Below are 19,074 nucleotides of genomic sequence, written 5' to 3' on the forward strand. Positions count from 1 at the left end.
TGGGATTAGCCTAAGAGACCAGAGGAAGCATTTGGGTTCTCATAAATCTCTGCTGAGGAGCATGCCTCCTGTGCTTGCCTCTGAGAAGGTGCTAGCGGGAGGCTCCTCACCCTGTGGCTTGACCCCTCTGGTCCCTGGCCAGCCTGGTCCACATCAGAGGGAGTGGAAAGGAGGAAGGCTGCCAGCTACAGCCTTCCATGCTAGGTTGAGCAGAAAGGCAATCAAGTTTCCTAAGCGGTGTAACAGATGACAAGGTGTATATTTATACCTTACATCCACGTACTTTGGGTGAATTGTGCAACATGAGATTTGTCATCATGCATCAGATCACTGGTGTATCTAAATCCAATACCGTGGCTCTGACAATGTCAGGAGAGCTGAGCTGCCTGCGGTGATGTACCTCACCAACTGTGCAATGCGGGAACAGAGGGTCTGGGATTAAAATTCCTTCACAGTTCCTCCAGCAATCAACTGGTACCCTGACTGCTCTTATTATCTGAGCAGGCAGAGCTGCAAATGTAAATAATCACAAGATTAGGCAGCCTTCTAAAGACAACTAGTACAACTGCAGCATACATTTCTGGGCTTCCCCCTGGGCTGGATATGTTTTGAGTGGGATATTTCATGCTGGTTTCATCTTACTTTCCTCTGTTAAATGATTCTTAGGCTAACTGCACCCTGGATGCCAGCAGTGGAGATTTACTCCAGTGCTGGAAGTGACCCATAATCTTTTACATCACTCCTAGCATCATCTTTTATGCCTCCCATCATCTCCCCAGTCTTTGCACACTTTTGTTGTTGTTGTTGGTGGTGGTGGTGGTGTTTTTTTCTCTGTCTTCTTTGCTGCAAGGGAATCAAGCCATTCTCCCGCTCTGACCGTGCTGGCAGGCAGCTGCATTCTGTAATGGCGCTGCCGCCTTTGTGTTTGCAGTGCTGTCATCACCCCTTGATCAGCCCGGGAGTCAGTTACTTTGCTTGGCCAGTTTTGGCTTCTGCTACTGACAGAGCAGGACTCTCCCCTGAGCTGTTTGCAGAGGCTTTTGCAACGCTCCCCTGAACACATACAGGTAATTTCAAACCCATTAATGTGAGCAGTTATTGGACTGCTCCTTCCCAGCCTGCGTAGCCTGACTCTCTGGTCAGAGCAAGAGTGTCTCTTGCTCTTGCCCCCCTGGCTGTCCCTCATTTTTAGCTCTTCCTGCAGCTCTCTGCTCTCCTTACCTTGTAGTGAGTACGGAAATAGCTTTTACCTGTTCCTCCTGAGTATGGCTAACAAAATGGTCTATGCTGGCAATGCCTCCTTATGCCGAGCACCTCCTGTTTGAAGAGCTTTTGTTTATCCTCATTCCTTCGGAGCTCTCAGAAAAATTGGGTCTGGCAGGGCTGTCCTCTGTGTATGGCCTCTGCTAGCTCCTGGTGAGATTTTAGTCACCATTTATCTGGTCTGGCTGATTTACTGTAGCCAAATGCTCTGAATTAGGGAGTTGTTCGTCTATGGAAAATCCCTTCCTTCTTGCACTGTGACCTGCAGAAAAATGACCAGGGAGGGGGAATCCTTCCTTTGCTCTGCAGTGGAGTCTCAGGAATGAGAATTGTTTTGTTTCTCTGCTTCTCCTCTTCCAAAGGTTTCTCAGCCAGTGCAAGGACTCTGTTGTGATTTTTCCCTGAAGTAGTTGGGGTCAGTTTTGATCTTGGCCTTTGTAAGACCTAATCCCTGAAATCACTGTAACGGCTTTCCCAGGAGTGCTATGACTTTCTGTCTTACAGTCTGTGTGGCACTGGGCCAGTGTCCCTTCATGCTGTGTAGAAGATGATCTTTGAGCAAATACCTGCCATATGAACACAACCAATATTGTCATTTGCTCCTATCCTGTTCTGCTTCTTTCTGTTTTGTAATTGATTCATTTTTGTTGGCATCTCCTTTTCTGTTTGGTGTGTTCTGCCCTGCCAGTGCCCCATGTAATTCCCTGCCTGCCAGTCCCTAATGTAACAGGACTCAGAAGATGATGGTGGGAGCTACCAGGTGTGGAGTATTTGGGATGGGATATACTTCAGGAACCGCATTGACTGGGGTTGCCAGATGACCCTGGGATTTTTCACAGCAGATACAGGCACTGATCCTTTAAAAGCCCAAGTCGTTTTTCAGGCAAACCGAGCTGCCCAGGGTGTCCAGTAGCCTTCATATCCTTGCTGAGCTGCCAATCATAATCATTTATGGTGAGGCAAAGGTTGCTGGAGACTTGTTCAAAAATTGAGAGCATTGCATGTGACCTGTCCTGGGCATCCCAACAAAGTTGGGATTGTTTTGTTAGCCTGTAAGGTATCATGTTGTCACTTGTGATCTGTGCCGTGCTAGAAACAGGGCACAGATACCAACCAAGCAGTGGGTATGCTCCTGCAAAGCTCCCTGGCTAGCATCCCCCAGTATTCCCACCTCAGCCACTAGCTTGTGTCTCAGCTGCCAGCATTAACTTGTAGCCAGAGAAGTCTCATCCTAAAGTGCCTGGCAGGTCTTTGGTTACCTTGCGCTTCTAGGAGTGCCAGGAGGATGAGGACAGCAGGAGTCCTGGGACCTCCTGAGCCCAAGACAAGTGTCCACGCATCACACACCATGGGCCTTCCCACACCCTGCTGTGTATGAGGTCCTTCGCTGGTGAAACTTCAGCTCCTAAAGATTCATGTCACGGTTCTAACCTCAATTAGCATGTGCCTTAGGTCTCCCTAAGGTGGATTAATTGATAAAGAAAAATTTCCTACCCAGCTGATTCCTGCTAGGCTTTACCTCACCTCACAGCTCACAGGATTGTGCCCCACGTTTGCTGAGATCTGCCTGTGTCCTGGGCTTTGGACTCTCTGCTGAAGTTCTAGAGCTGCTGAGGTGTTTGGCCAGACAAATCTAAGGAGGCAACAGCTATACCAAGTCAAGTGGCCCAGGCAAACACCTCAGTGATTTTGCTTTGGGACTCACTTGTGCTGAGGGTTGGTCTAAGACCTAAAAAATCCTGCATCATCTTAGGCACCAGCTTCCACAGAGATGAGATTCTGCTGGAGTGTGAAAGTATGTTTCCAGTTCCCCTGGGTGAGAAGCAAAGCCTGGCTCTAGGACTGAGTGTTACCATTGCTCGCACTATCTGCTTGAGCTTGCAGAGAGCCTGAAACAGGAGCTCTGAGAGTTGTTCTGCTTCCTTCTCCCCTCCAAAATGGGAAATCTCATATACTGACAAAGCAAGAGAACATGGTAGTTCCACATCATCTTAAAGGAGTGAGCTTTGATTCAGTGGCAACAGCAAATGCTTCTGTTAACAAGTACCTGAAATACTAATGAAAAAACACCAAAGCAAAACCCTCTATAATAAAGGGAAACAGATTTTATTTTTATACCCTCAAAGTTAAAAATAAGCATTTCAAAATATTTACAATGACTATATATGAAATAACCTTTGTTAATGAAACAGCAACATACAGTACTAGAATATATCCACCAAACTGATAAAATCTACATAAGAAGAAAATGTAACAGAAAGAGAGAGAGAAAAGTAAGTAGCATCCATGCACAATCTGCACCTGCATGGTTTTTTATACTCGCTGCCTTTTAGTTGTGGATGGAGTCACAGGAAGTTTTGACCTCTTGGCCCTTCTAAATGCCACTTGTGACTAAGATTCTTCGAACGGACAGAAATTTGTGGGTTACAGCAGCACCAATGCCTTACTTTCCCGTTCCAACCTTTCACATGGGAACCTTGTATTACAGAGTGGACTCAAAATCTCTCAGCAACCCTGGGAGGTAGGTATAGTTTCATGGAATTTGGCAGATGGAAAAGCACCTGGGTTAAGTGACTGGCCTAAGGTTGTGCAGCAAGGAGCAGAACTCACAAGCCCTGCCTCATCTCTCCAAATCTCTCATTAGGGAATATATTTTGTCTGCTAACCAGTATCCTCTGCCTTTGAGATGAGCTGTGTCACAAGGTGGGGTTCTCAATTAATACCATGTCCTGGGTGACAACGTGGGAAAAAAAAACCCTGCCTACAGATAAGGACTTGTCTCATCAAAGATCTGCAATGTTGTGGTGCTGTTACCATGTTCTGGAGCTGAACAGAAGATTTTGCTGTAGACACACACCCAAATGATTCTCTCCCTGCATGTGCCTCATTGAGCAATTGCATCCTCTGTAATTAGGAACCCCTGTGTATCTTCCCCTCCACATTTTCTCCCTCTCTCTCTCTCTCTCTCTCTCTCTCTCTTTCTCCATCATCCACACCTGTAAATTTGCCCTTCCTACCTCAATCTGATTCAACCATGGGAATGTCAAATAGTAAACAGAGCAGCAAAAAAAAATAAAAATTGCTGCCTTAGTTCTGTAGATATTTTTAATAGTAATTTAGTCTGATTTCTATTGGGTTGCTTCTCAATTTAATGTCTTTAACTTTCACATATGTGCATATATATTTATATATATATATAAATGTAACAAAAGGCCCATCCCATTTGTTTCAATGGACAAAAAAAGGGGTCATAAGCCTCACCGCCCAACCCACAAGGCACACCGAAAGGTAAGTGAAGAAGGGCTCTAGGAAGGGAAAAAGATGTAGCCCTTGTTTTTGTGGTGCCCTTCAATCACCACTGCTGAGCTTGAAGCTTTGTGAAGGTATGACATAACGCTGCAGAAAAGGAGAAGAGCTGTCTGGGTCACCGGCAGGTTTCTGGTGCAGCAGCTCCAGGGATGCTAGATCAGTTGGAGCTGTTTCTCCCTCTCTTTGGTGAAGGAGTTTCTGAGGATTCTAGCTTTGTTAGTGATTTTTCTGTGGTGGCGGCAGTGGCGATGATGGTGGCTGTTTCCATCTTTTTCTATTGGCCCGACAGTTCTCTCAGCAGAGCAATTCTTCCCCATTCCCAGTAGCCATCCCTCTCCCCTAGACTCCCATCGGCCTTATTTTTTCCTAAGAACAAGGTAGAGGATGCTGATGATGAAACTGAAGCAAAAGCAGATCCAGGCCAATATGAAGCAGTAGCCATGGTGAGACTCTGTAGACAGGGGCACGTTGCTTGTGAACCGAGCTGTGTAAATGGAGACTCCAATCAGAATGCACAACCCTGGGGGAAGGAAGGGGAGACAAGAAAGAGAGTTAGGAAACGCACAGAAAGCAGCATTGCTGCAGGACTTCTGAAGTGCCACTGCCCCCTGAGATCGTAATGCATGTTTTGTGCCATATGAGAGAGGGGCTGCTGCCCATTAGGCTTATTTATGGAGGATTTCTCTTGCAGACGTGATGACATAAGACACCTGGGGCTTGTTCAGCGGGTGCCATGGGGAATAAACCTTTGTTGGGAGGAAATCAGTAATAAGATGTGCAGACAGTTTGGTGCTATGTGTTGAATCCCATGAGCAGTATCTGTCTAATCGTTTATTCCCCTGCCCCCCCAAATACTTGGATCCTTTTTTTTGTCTTTCAAAGGTATTTTGCAAAACGCACTAGGGTTTTCTAATGAAAATCTGGAAATATTTTTGTTATATACAGTAAAAAAAACAAACCAAAAACCAAACCGACTTTCCAATTCCTCTGTGGCTTTGTTTTATCAAAAAAAGTGGGCCACTTGAAACCTTTAGCTGGCTGACAGCCTCCCCTGATGGCTGTGTGTGGTAGACACGTGTGGCTATTTGTGCTTGCAGAGGCAATGGGACGCAGGCAGAGCCATCGCGAGGCGTGCATACTTACAGCAAACCAGCATGATGGCTCCAGTCATGTAGAAACGTTTGCCTTTCTCCAGGGTGAACAGCTGGGCAATGAACATGACAAGCGCGATGACGGAGAAGACGATGGAGAGGATCATAAAGGCTTGCACGGCTTTGAGGGAAGCTGTGAACGCAGAGGGAATAGGTTTGAGAAGGTCAGGGCTCAGCCTTGGTAATGCGCACCAACGTCCCGCAGTTCATCCCCACAACGAAAACGCAGATGTAACTTACCCTCATCACTAGTGCTGACCCGCAGCTGCTCGCAGGTGTTGTTGCACAGTAGCCAGAGTCCCGTTGAGACCGTTCCCAAGCTGGACGTACCCACCATCCAAACCTAAAACAGGGTGAAAGGGTCGTGTCACGGAGGGGGCTGCCTTGGTCCCCTGGCCAGTTGTCAGGCTAAACCGTAAGGGGAGCGACAGTAGCCCAAGTGCCACGAGTCAGAGACATGAAAAAGTCAGCATGTGTCGGCAGCAGATGAAGCGCCGAAGCAGGTGGGAGATGACGCAGGCTCCCAAAGCTGGGGGGCAATTGATCCAGGCGAAACACCGGGGAAGTCTGTTCCCATAACCGGGGAGGGGGGAAATCGCTCAGAGCGTCCATCCTCTCCCTCCCCCCGTGCCAAGCGGCGGGAGGGCGCGATGAGGCGAACAAACCGCCGAGGCGGGTGCGAGGGGACCCCCGAAACCCGCCTCGCGGGGGAGACCCCGGCCGCCCCGCCCCCGCCGAGCCGCCAGGGGGCACCCTCGCCCCGGGTTTCGCCGGCGGCGGGGGCGGGGGGCGGCCTCCCCCCTTCTCTTGGGCTTTCCGTCAGGAGCAGCGCGGGGACACACACCCCCCACCACCACCCCCCCGCCAAATTCGCTTGTGCTCTCCATGAGGAGCAGCGCCGGGAGCTGTGCTTGTGGCCGCCCCCGCCCCCAGCCCCCGGCAGCGGGCTGGTGCCGTCAAGACAGACAGGCGTATGGGGGAGCGTCCAGTTGTGCAACAGCCTGGCCGCCAGGTGGGATGATAAATACCGCCTCTGAGCTGTCATCTGCTGATCTCCCCTGCTCCTCACTGCGCTCTCTTGGATGAAGAGTGTCCAAGGTGCTGCTGGCTCTGGGATTTGGGAGCGGGGTGTGGGGGGGTGGTGGTGGCAGGCAGAGGTTGCCTCTTGTACCACCCCGGCTGCCTTTCTGCTCCCGGGGCACAGCCATCACTGCTTCGCATTTGCTCACGGCCGTGAGTGGGTGTCCCTCACCTATAGACCTGAGCACCCACCCGCCTGTCCCCCCGCCAGCCATTTGAAGGGCTGGCTACTGCTGCGGAAGGCGATAGCCGTGTCTCGTCCAGGGTGGTCTCTACTTACGTTGGCAATGGTGGAGACGAAGAGCATGATGACAGTGGCGATGTGAACCACAAAGATACCAGCCAGTAGCACCAACATCTTGGGTCCCTTCCAGGTGGTGTCACCGATACAGAAAGCTCTGGAGGAGAACAAGAACAGAGGGAAGAAGTGAAGGGAAAGGCTGAATGAAAGAATAGTCTTACTAGTTATTATTACTATTATAGTATTACTATAAGCTTTATTTACGTGTGAGAAAACAGGTTGATTTTAAATCCATTCTGGAACCATGTAGTCACAAAAAAACATTGCTAAAACCTGTGTCAAAATCTGCAAGGGAGTTGCTCAAGAGGTTAAAGAAAGCCTGGAGGTAAAGGAACCAGTCTGGGAGGAGATGTAGAGCAGGGGTAGTTACCTCGGGGCATTTTAAAAATAGCCTGAGTGTATACACAGATTGCTTAAATTGGTGTGTGGTTATGTAAAGTAAAAATAACATACTCCAGGCCTACGCTCCAGGAAGAGGAGTTTTTGTCCACAGGATTCACAGAGGTCAGGAAGGATTTTCTTGTCCTGTTCTCCCTTTCCCTGTCGTGGCACAGCCTCCTTCAGCTGGTCTGGGACATGGACAGATGGTGTGGAGTAGAGGACTGTGTGCTCCTGGGTGCACCAGGTGTTGAGCAGCGGTGGAGAATGGACTGGGGGGGCTACTCCTACTCAATGGCCCACTCCATTATGTGAAGAGGAGAATAACCCAACAGAAACACCACCGAGGTGTTCTGTGGCAGAGGGAGATGCTCAGGTTTGCAATGAAAACTGCCTATTTCCCTTTTAAAACTTGAGGCGCGCAGATCACTTTATTACTGCAATAAGATTCCCTTGTAATGCAAATTCCTCTTTCGTTTGTTTTGGGCTTTTTTTGCCTCTGTACCCTGCAAGCTTTTACTTTTTGTAAGATTCCCTTGTCATTGATGAACACGTGGTGGGAAAGGGAGGGGAAAGTGCTTTAGAAACCTCCCATGACACTGTTCATCAAGGCTGCTGACTTCTCCCCTGAAAATACAAAATACAAGGAACAAATCTAAGATGTGAGAGTGAGTGCTGACGATTCACACAGAGCGAGTGCACGTATGTCCCCTCCTTCCAGGCATTTATTAGTAATGGCGCAGTATGGCCACAGAAATCAGGCAGAAGATTTTACTGGGTCTACTCTGTGGCCAGTGAAAGACTGCTTCCTAGAAAGTTTCACAGGGCTGTGTTGCTCTTTCTCTTGGTTGTGCTTGTACTGAAGAACAGTGTCAAGTCTGTGATTAATGTTGGCTGTCATGTTATTTTGGTCCAGGTGACTCAGGTAAGGTTTGATGCTGTCACCATTTGTACAGGGTGTGGTAACATTGTCATGGAACAACAAAATTACGTTTTATGATGTCTTTCACGCAAGCTGTAACAAAAGGCTTTGTAAAGTGCCATAAATGTATTTCTTTTTACTCAATGACTCCACCTTCTCCACTCCTGTCTTTCTCCTCATCGTGGCCATGTGTGGGAGTGTATTCCTGTGAAGTGCTGCAGCTATTCCTTGAACTGCTTTGGGTACAGTTACCCAAACCACAGCAGGCAGGTAGGCACTTTGTCCAGTTCAGCATTAGCTGATGACCAGGAAGAATTCCTTGAGTTCAGGATCTCAAGGAACCATCTCTGTTAGGTCAGTCCTCCCACACAAATGAGGCCAGTCCTTAGAAGGACAGATTAGGTTTAGTGACTGGTCCTGTCTTCTCAGCGAGAACTTTTCCGCTGTGAGGTTTCCTTCATCTGGGAGAACTCTTTGGAGTTGTTTAGCCCTGGCTTGCTGAACATGGGTTGGGCTTGCTTGTCTGCTTTGGGGTGTCCTAGCAAACTCCTCAGACTCTAGGGCTTGATTTGCCTGGATGGCCTGGTCACTGTGCCCTCCCTTGTCACAACACCTCCCTCAGTGATGATCTTGGACAAAGTAAAGCCTTCTTAGGGGTTCTTCTCTGACTGTAGTGACAGTCATTTATGAGTTCAGCATCACCAAATCCATCTTCTCAATACTATATGCAGGCTACCACATGAAGACACCTGACCTGAGCATTAAACCCCTTCTTTCCATTGACTGCAAAAAGAACAAGGGTTTCAAAATGCTGGATGGCAACTGATATAGATATCGCCACTGCACCTTGAGCTGAGAAACTTGCTGTTGCCGTGACTAAGTTACATATCTGCAGCAGGTGCCTTGAATAGAGCCTCTGGGTCAAATCTTCCCATCCCTTTACCTACGTGTCATCCTTTTTTCTGACTGCCTTGCTTCCTACACAAACTGTAACGAGGGCTCTTGCCCACCACAGTGTATTGGTATGCATAACCACATTGTGGCAAATTTGCCTGCTATGAAATTTGCCTTTACTGAACAGTGGCTAAACTTTCTTCTTTCTTAGATGGACGTATTTTTCCATGGCCTCTTTAAAAACTAATTCAGCTGGGGTTTTTTGCTGATTATTTTTGAGGACCTTCAAAAAAGCCCTGTACTTGAAAGACTAAAAACCTACTTTCATGACACCCTAAAGGACTAGAACAGTCCTTCTAAATGCATCTTCTGTTTGCGTTCAGAAATGAAAATGAGGGATAAATGTTACTTTTCAATGTAAAAAAGAAAACCCCACACCCAGGACTTTGACAATATGCTGAGGAAAAAACCCAAGTCCTTTATTCCCTTTGCTTTTTCTGCCCTGTTCTTGCACTGCTTGAGAGCCCTGTTAGTTCAGGTGCTTGCAGTGCACCTACTTCCTGAGAACGTCAGCACCTCTCCCTGAATACACACACTATCAAATGCAAACTCCCCCAGGGATATGTGCTCACAGCTTAAGTTTTGATTCTTTGTGAGTTAAAGCACAAGCCTCCCTCTCTATTCATTTGCTTTCCCCTTCCTTCATCTCTCCCTGCCTTTTTAATAAAGCACTAGAGAACAATCCCAAAGGAGCAGTGGGTGAACAAACGGCATTGAAATAGAGTCATCTCTATCTCTGATGGTACAGCACGGACTTTTCCTCCCATTAGACAGAGAAGCTGGCAGAGCATTGGTGACTGACAGGGTACTCTTTCCATTTGTTAAGCGTGAGACATCTTTCTCCGCTACAGGGTGGGGTCACATTGCTCGAGCAATAGGACACAATTGCATGCAAATGCCTTTTCTTCCATTCCCCTACCTAAACTGCAGCTGGATTTGGAGTTCCTCAGGCTCTGCTTGGGCTATGAGTCAGTCTTAGCCTTCCTAGAGCTGACAGTTTTTTCCACTGACTCACACCAAAGCTCTCAAAACCACAATTATTTAACCCTGCAAGTGTTCAGGACACGCTGTCAGTTTTAGGACAGCTTCTCAAGATCCAGTCAAGCAATCGGGTTGGGAATCCTGCATTAAGCCTCCTGGCATGTCTTCCCAGGGAGAGACCCAGGCTAGGCCAAGAAAAATAGGGCTGAGACATGAGAGTAAAACGACTACTGAGGTAGGACAAGCTGGTGGGGAAGAAGGAGCCAAGATCATGCACCTGCTGGACAGCCTGCATGAGTCAAGAGAAGATCTTGCGCTGATGACAGCGGACTGAGTTTCCTTTTCCTGGGACGATGGGCAAGGAAAAATAACAAGCCCCACCAACAGTAACCATGAATAACAATCACCATAGCAGCCTTCAGCACAAAGAAGCCTGCAGAAAAGCATGACAGACTCTTATCTGTGTAGAGGCTATTTTGCTATCCATACAGGGGTGCACATACTAAGGAACAACAGATAGCTCTGCTGCACCCTAGTTCAAGTTCAAGCAGGCAAGCACCATCCATTGAAAACTAAGACAGAGTCTTCTCGAGCAGGCAAAGTGTAGCCACCCATATCACCCCTCTGTCTACTGAAGTGTTTTGGATCCTTCTATCTGGAGGGCAGTCCGGGGAAGCGAGTCCTTGCTCTCGGTTTGCTGCTTAGCATAGCATCAGGGTGGAATGCAAAGTGCCACTTGCAGATATGACAAACGCCAGTGGTATAGTTCCTCAAATACAGGGAGTGGGTTACTCAAGAGGATAAGCCAGATTAGGCAGTGGTCCTTTTGCTTCTGGCAAAGCGCACTGCAGTGAAAGCAGTAGAGGGAAAGTGTACAGGATATCTCTGCTGGAATGAACGGGTTGTTTGGGGTGACAAATCAAAGCACTCTTAACTAAATTTGAAATATTTCACGTTTGAAGTATTTCTCAGGGATGTAGCTCACCTGACTTCCATTCCCATTCTACTCTCTGAACTGAGGTTCCTGCTTGGGACTACCTCTCCCAGGGTGAGTTGGTGAGGCATACTGTGAGAGATGCTGGCTGAGGTGAGAACTCAGCCAATAGCCTATAGCAGCCTACAGTGTCCAGGGAGGAGAGGACATCTAAATCGCACCATCTGTGAGTGATTCCTGACCTCCGACTCCTCTAAAACTCAATTTTTCAGCTGAAGTCTCTTGGGTTTGATACATTCAATTTCTCAACAAGGGAAAGATGGCATTTCAGGGAAAAAGCAAATGCTTTTTGGCCTGAAAGTCAACAAAAATCTTCATAGGTTGAAAGATGATGAGATGAAAGAAATTCTGCCTTTCCCAGATGCCACCACAGAATATAAGAAATGAAGCAATAAGGCAGACCAGTGGCCTGCCTCACCCAGTATGCTGTCTCTGGTGGTGGCAGCAGGAGATCCAATATTTAGAGAAAGCACGTGAACCAGGACACTGTCTGAAGTTGCAGAGAGTCACACCAGAAATACTGGTGATTCGAATCAGGGCCAGGCCCACTTGGAAAGGAAGGGGAAAATTGTAGAGGACTGGACAGAAAATAAAAAGTATTTGATATTGCTTGAGACAGCCACAAACTGCCACCTCCGTCACCGGTGCATTCCTCAGTGTGAAAACAACCTACAAATCGCAATGCTGCCGTGATGCCACCAGAAGGGGAAACCTCAGCATGCGATAAAACCTTCTGCAGAATTTGTAGATCTGCCTTTGACCGAGATGAGGCCCTGACTGCATCTTAGCCCTGATACAACCGCAACGACTTATCCTTGTGTGCGGTAGAAGCATGAGTGCTCATTGTGCCCGGGGTGTCTTTTGGCAGGATGCAAACATGCAAAGTTCTCTGTGACAGTCTGAGGGCATGGTGACTTTGGGCCCATTGCATTGTTACTAGAAAGCTCATGACGACTTTAAACAACCACAGGGAAGGATGTCTTTGCTTTCACCCTTTGCTCTGCTTCTTGCTTCAGATCCAGATGAATCCAGAGTCCTTGCTGACTCTGGACTTTTATAAACCACTGTACACCAGCACTGCTGTTGACAACCTGTTTTTGACAGACCGGCCTGACTCAATTTACAAGTCAGATGCTTTTTATAGACATGTGGATGAGTAGGCTGGTGCCTCTGGAAAGAGATTTCACATGTGTGGGAAAAGGGTTGGGCAGGAGGCGTGCGTGGGCACACGGAGACCTTTGGAGCCTCTGGTTTCTGGCAGTGAGAAGATTTTGTGCATGCATGGGTGGTGGCTGTGGTGACCACATGGGGTACAGCAAGGCTGTAAAAGTTGCAGATGAGTGTCAACCAGAAGGAAAGTGTAGAGCAGCCTGAGGGGCTGCAACTGAAAATAAGCTTAAGTAAATGGAAGATTTTGTCTGGTTCTTGGGATGCGTTTCCTGGTGATATGGTCTCCAAGGGATCAGGGGGAATTGCCTTCCCAGGGAAGTCGTAAAGCCCCAGATGTGAATCATTTCTTGTCCTCAAGAATCCACCCTTGGTAACGAACCTCCACTCACCGAGAGATGCAAGGGGGAGTCACAAAAGATGACACACAAGGGTTTTCCAGCTCTCATGCTCATGAATCATACGAGAGTGGGGATATATCAGAGCTCCTAGGGCCGACAGTGAGAAATTGGCATTTTCTCCAGAAGAAACCACCCTCGAGCGCTTAGCCATGTGACAACATCAACAGAAACTCCAAAGCTCGCTTGGTAGTAGGAAAGGGAAGAGACAGCTGCCCGGGGCCTGGCAGGCAGCCAGCAGCCGCTGCTGGAGGGAAACACTGTCACTCCTCACACTAGACACGCCAAGGAAGGGCTGGGACCGATGGGCAGCAAGTAAGAGGGAGGTGTGGGGAAGGGGACCTCGGAGCTAATGGAAGCACAGAAGTGTTCCTCTGCACCTTTGGAAGCACGATGGGGAGCACCCTTGCCCCTTAGCATGTTGGATGGTCCCTGGCAGGGGGGGTTAATTAGACACGGGAGTTGCTGGGACTTGCAGGGCTTCCGAGGAGATGCTGAGATACGCGGGAAACATTAGTGGGAGGACTCTGCTGGTTTGGGTGATGACATAGTGCGCGTAGGGCTGTGCATCTGCACCTCTGCGTGCACTCTGTGAATGGGAGTGTGCATCTGTGGTTCCCCCATGAGCAGAGCTGAACCGTGTGTGCGAGCGTGTGTCTGTCTGCGTGCGTGCTCGTGCCTGGCTTCCTTATGGGTGCGCGTATCTATCCGTGCAACTTTGACACTGACAGTGCCCATGTGGGAGAAAGGGAGAAACCATCTGACAGCTCCGACAGGAAAGTTCAGGTTACAGTGTGGTGTGAGCAAAAGTGCACACATCACTCCTGCTGGGATTCCTGCTTCTCCTCCTTGCAACAGATAGAGGTGGAAGGTCCCTGGAGTTCACATCAGCTGTGCTTTTGGCTGCATTTTCAAATTAAGGATGCAATTCTCTGATTTACATAGACAGTTTCATAAAGATCTTCCCTTTTTTTATCAAGGGAGGGTAACTCTGAAAAAGAAGTGGCTCCTTATCAGATAGCATCCCTTTCTCTCAAGACTGCAAAACCTCTGAGCATGCCAGCACAGCTTACGAGACACTGAGGTCAACGTGACTTAGGCATCTAACAGTCTGAGCTTTTGGGTCAGTTTGCCTCCAGGGTGTTCTTGTTCCCACAAGCCAGCTTGGAAAAAGACTGTGCAGGATTAAATTGCAAAATTGTGCGATAGCTCTTTCTTTCAACCCATGAGGTGCATGAGTGATGGACCAGGGGTAGCGGGAGAGTGAGTATAAAGCAGAAGAAAGAGGATGCCGTGCAGCCTGGAGTTGTTCGGTGCTCTGTGCAGGGTCAGGTAAAGGTGGCCGTGAGGTAAAATGCCCCATCTGGCTTCAAGAGAGCTTCTTACACCTGGGATTAGTATGGGCTGGCAGAACGGTATAAGGGTCATTCTAGCTCATGTTACATGCAGAAATGGATTTCCACGAGGCATCAGGAACCCCCCTTGTTGGAGTATACCACGCTGGCCTGGCTGCAGCCACTGGAGGCCAGCTAGCAGGCAGGTTGTCTCAGCTGCCTGAGCTGGCACAACCAGCGGCTATGTCAGTCTCAGACCCCGGCTTTCCTTCAGCAGTGGTCCACGTTTCTGGAGCTCGTCTTCTGCAACCCCCTGACCAGCCTGCTCCCACCTCTGAACATTGCAGCTCTCCCCTCTTGCTCCCATGGATCTCACTGTCTTTTCCAGAGGCTTGCTGGGGCCGGTAGGGGAGACATCTCTCGGGAATGAGAAGAATGTGGATGCTGGACCCAGTCATGGCAGCTGCTTTCACAACTCCCCTCTCTGAGAAGACTCTGCCCTGTGAGGGCAAAAGGACAGCAAAAGCCCTTGCCTCGGATTTCCTCTAATCCAAACGTATATCCAGGTGGCCCCACATTGCCTTTGGCATGAGTCACTGCTCAGCTGCCGTCAGCCACTCCAATGCTCATAGTTCATTGAATTTCTCCGCGTGGCTGGGAATGACCTAGTCCAGGACCTGTCCTTGGGCTCTCATCGTGGGTGTCTCCCCATGCCTGCAGTACAGACTGCTTTTCATAGGGGAAAGGGGACAGATCTTAATTATGAGCTTGGTGAACCAGTCACTCCCTTGGGGAATGTGGGTTCTGGAGCTGAGTTGTCCTAACCCATCCCTCCCTACCATGACAAGGCAAGGGCTACATTTGGTCTTACTCAGAGAGTAGCTTCCATGTACTCTCTGCCCTGCTGCAAACAGCTCAGGAGGAGGAGGGTGCGTGGAGCTGCAACTTTGGCCAGGGTTTCCTTTGTTCATTGTCCAGCTGTTCTAACTCAGGACGTACTTTCCAAAACTCTCCCAGTGGGGTTTGAAGAAATCATGCTCCAGACTGCAGCCCCCAGATGTGCTGCTTTGCTGCCCTCCCTGCCAGGTAACAGCAGAAAGCAGTTTAAGAAAGGGGGCCCTGCCATGTAACAGCAGAAAGCAGTTTAAGAAAGGGGGCACTCTTAAATTTCCCTCTGGGCAGCTGACAGGGGGAACTGCTGCTGGAGCCCATGTCATTCTGGGGGATGACTGACTGTGGACTGGCTCTGACAGAGGATCTGTACAGTCACATTTGAGCTGGTGCTTCAGCCCATTTATTCAGGGCCAGTATTACAGCACTGTGGCTACTAGTTAGTCCTGGCAGGGGCTGTCAAAAGAGCAGGGCCATGAACAAGAGCTTTCTTTTCTGTACATTGTGCTTTGCCTCAGCAGGGAAGACCCATGATGTATTAAACATCCATCTTCAAATGGGGAGATAGGAAATCCCCTTCCTTACCCTCCCTTTTGGAGGTGTAAGAAAGCACCTCTGGGTCTTGTACTTCTCCCTGCCTTGAAGGAAGGGTAAAGAAATCTCATCTTTTGGTCTTTTTCATTACTTTTTTTGGAGAAGAACAAGAGCAAGGAAAAAAAATAGGAGTGTCACACCCTGCAGCCTGCCCTGTGTTGTGCTGGGTGACAGTGCTGTCACCTCCCTATTGAAGGGTACAGGCACAGGAGCCCATTGAGTTCAAAGGGGTCTAGAAGTGCTATTTCTTGCCTTGTGGCACTTGCCTTGCCATGGGGCACTTGAGCATCCAAGGGCAAATCCCATCCCGGCATTAGGTGCCTCCCCTTTTGCCATTGGGTGTAGCAGTCAGTGGGGAGCACCCATCCAGCAGCAAAAGGGAGCTGGGGGGGTGAGCAAGTAGAAATGTGCCATGGAAGGGATGTTGCGGCTGCCGCGTGGAGTTGATGGGTCCTGTGGGAGCAGGCAGGGCTAAGGAAGCAGACTGTACCCTGCCACCCCTCCCGATTTTGCTTTGAGGAAGCTCAAGCAGGAGCAGGCTGAGTGCCATGTCCCAGCCTTGCAGCTGGGAGGGTGATGAACAGAGAGAAGGATTCATGCTTGCAGCAAATCTCCCCAGTCTCATCATAAACAAGGCCCCGAGGTGGGCCTTTTACCAAAAAAAACCAAAACTGCTGGCTATTATCAGCAGATCTCCCAGAACTGTTTCAAAACACAATCTCTGCTCCCCCCCAGGCCACCAAACAGTAATTCCTGCATGCACTTGCGTTGCTTGCTCTCTGCAAAAGTCAAAGACCACCAGCTGGGCCAGCAGGGCCGGTTTTCCAAGCCCAGGGCTCTCTGTCCTCAGCAGGGTACCGGCGAGCACTAACAACCCTGCAGCTCTGAGGCACCCACTCCAAAACTGGGTGTTTCTCAGCAAGATCCCAAGTCCCTCCTCCATTAATGTGTCCTTGGGTGTGGCTCAACTCCGTCTCTCCCAGATGTCTACCTCGGGATGGCACGTGCCTGGTCGAGATGCCCAGCTCTCACATGAGAGGAGCCTGGATGAATGGCTGGGGCTGTGCACCACGTGTTTGAATGGTTAGTCATAGCTGGGGCGGGGGGTGGTGGCAGCTTCCACGGGGGCCTGCTGGGAGGAACTCCTTAGGTGGGCGTGCGGTGCTTCGCATGGAGGAGCTGCATTTCAGGGTGTGCTGCCAGGCACTGCAATGTTAGTGATAGTAAGCTACCTCGGTTTTGATCCTTTTGCTATGCTGATCCTCAAGGGAGCAAATAGAAATAAGCTGCCTTTAAGCCCGCATTCTCTGGGCACTGGGCACGCAGACCCCAGGTTTGGCAGCTGGGCGAGGTGGGCTGGGTGGCGACATTCAGCCGACTTAAACCCCGGTTATCATAGGAACAATAGCTAATGGGCTCCAAGTTTTCACACTCGTCATGCCCAGCTCCCTCTTGTGTGTTTGCTCAGAAAAGAATCCCGCTCCGTCCAGAAATGTCAAGTGGGCAGTTCCTGGACAAAGCTGCTCTCAGAGGTGCCTTGAGGAATTCAAAGCTTTTGAGCGAAAGTTGCTCTGTGGCCACAGCATTTTTGGTTGTGGTTTTTTTTTTTTTTTTTGCAAACCAATTTCATTTTTAATTGTAGTAAATGACAACTTCCAAAAACGCTTTCTACCTGGACTGATTGCTGACTGCCCTGGAAACGCTCGCTGCCTCAGTCAGCTTCCCTACCACTCGAACACATCTATTTCCCAAGCAGGAGGCACCCCTGTATAACCGAGCTGCAAGCAATAGGGCCAGAGGGGGGACCTCGAAATTCACAAAATCCATCCTTCTGCCACAAGGTTAAGGTCAGCCCAGCTTCTTGGCCATTCGTATAGTAACTGTCCACACCACCAGTCTGAGCCCCAGCCATGCCCAGGAGGACTGGGAAAAATACTGTTTCGGTCTCTTCTAGACGCATGAAACTGTGCAGGGGCGTGCTAGGTTTGTGTGACAGGAGCCAAAGCCTAGTGCCAACAAACCAGGTTTGCTGCGCTCCTTTTCTCAGACCTCAAAAACAGTGCAAGGGTTTGACTGCAGGATACGAACCATAGCAGGCAGACGAAGTGAGAGAACTGGCGAAGAAGGGGAGGGAGGAAAGGCGGGAGGGGGAAGTTGCGTGGTAAAAGGCAGGTGAATAAGGAAAATTGCCGGTCTCTGTAATCCTACACTTCCCATCAGCGCCTCCCCACCACCACCACACCCCACCAGGCAGCCTGCGGGGCTCTTAGCAATTCCACCCGCTCCCTCGCTTTGCCTCTCCGTGCTCCCCACTCCGGGAGCTGTGCTGCTAAGGAAGGCGTCAAATGCATTTCTACCCATTGCCTGGCTCTGCTTAACAACTGGGGCTTGGTTTCAGCATCAGGAACCAGGACCCGAGCAGAAAAAGAGAGCTCCTCCCCATCGTACCCCAAAGCCTGCACCTTTGGGGCCTCTCAGCCTTCACTTGGAATGATCATTGTTGTTCTAAATTAAAGCTTGGCAAACTACCGACGGAGGGGAGAGAGACAGGCAGGAAAATGCGGGCGAGAGCCAGAAACACTGAACCAGCAGTCTGAATTTCAAGGCGTTTTCCCACGTTTGTAAACAATGCCACCACTCCAAGGCTGCGCAGTGGCTCCTGTGCCGGGGCTGGCCCGGGCTGGATGCAGCGTGCCCTCGCCCTGGCTGCACATGCCCTGGAGGCAAGGATAGCATCGCTGCTGCCAGCCCTCTACGGTTGCAACCGGGGCGCTGTGCAGTGTCGCTTTTGCCCCGTAAATGCAACTGGATTTCATAGCAAAAGCCGAAAGGTTAAGATACGTCCCGTAGCCAGCTCGTGTGCTCGGTTGAGGAGAAGCGTCGGAGCAGAGGGGAAAAAGCAGGCTGGAGCTGCTGGGCGAGGGGAGCAGCCGCCAGCGAAGGAGAAAAGTCGCTGAAGGTTTTGGAGAGCAGGCTCTTACCGTGTGGGCTGGGGCCGGTCCTGGCACCTGTGGGAGCAGGAGCGTGCTGGGCTGCAGTGCCGATGTCCCGGAGCGCCGAGCTGTAGTGAAGGGGGAGTGACCTGGTGGTGGTTTAAGTTTCCTCCGGTGGTGTGGGAGGGTGGTGTCTTTCCACTCTGTTTTAAAGGAGTTACTATGAATCAGTCTGCCTTTAAAGAGAGGGAGAAGGGGGAAAAAAAAAAAAAATTTAATGAGCTACGCCCTGCTTTGTTGGCAGGGAGTCAAGAGTCGCTGGGAGGAAACCAGCGATTCAAAGAAATCTGTGCAGGGCTGCGTCTGACTCAGTGCAGTACAGAGACCGCAGCCTGGAAAAACGACTGACGCTGATCCAGCTGAG

General features: G+C 49.7%; 1 protein-coding gene across 1 annotated transcript; it reads right to left on the reverse strand.

Annotated features, from left to right (window-relative positions):
- Positions 1 to 3,348: 3,348 nt before the first annotated feature.
- EMP1 (epithelial membrane protein 1) lies at positions 3,349 to 18,868 on the reverse strand. The gene is made up of 5 exons (XM_054188928.1): positions 18,699 to 18,868; positions 7,084 to 7,201; positions 5,964 to 6,066; positions 5,716 to 5,856; positions 3,349 to 5,092 (listed from the first exon to the last, which is right to left on the reverse strand). Exons 2-5 carry the CDS (start codon positions 7,159 to 7,161, stop codon positions 4,929 to 4,931), a joined length of 486 nt encoding a protein of 161 aa, XP_054044903.1. The 5' UTR covers positions 7,162 to 7,201; positions 18,699 to 18,868; the 3' UTR covers positions 3,349 to 4,928.
- Between the last annotated feature and the right edge of the window lie 206 nt (positions 18,869 to 19,074).

This window comes from Rissa tridactyla, chromosome 1 (assembly GCF_028500815.1).
Source record: "Rissa tridactyla isolate bRisTri1 chromosome 1, bRisTri1.patW.cur.20221130, whole genome shotgun sequence".
Classification (NCBI taxonomy): Eukaryota; Metazoa; Chordata; class Aves; order Charadriiformes; family Laridae; genus Rissa; species Rissa tridactyla.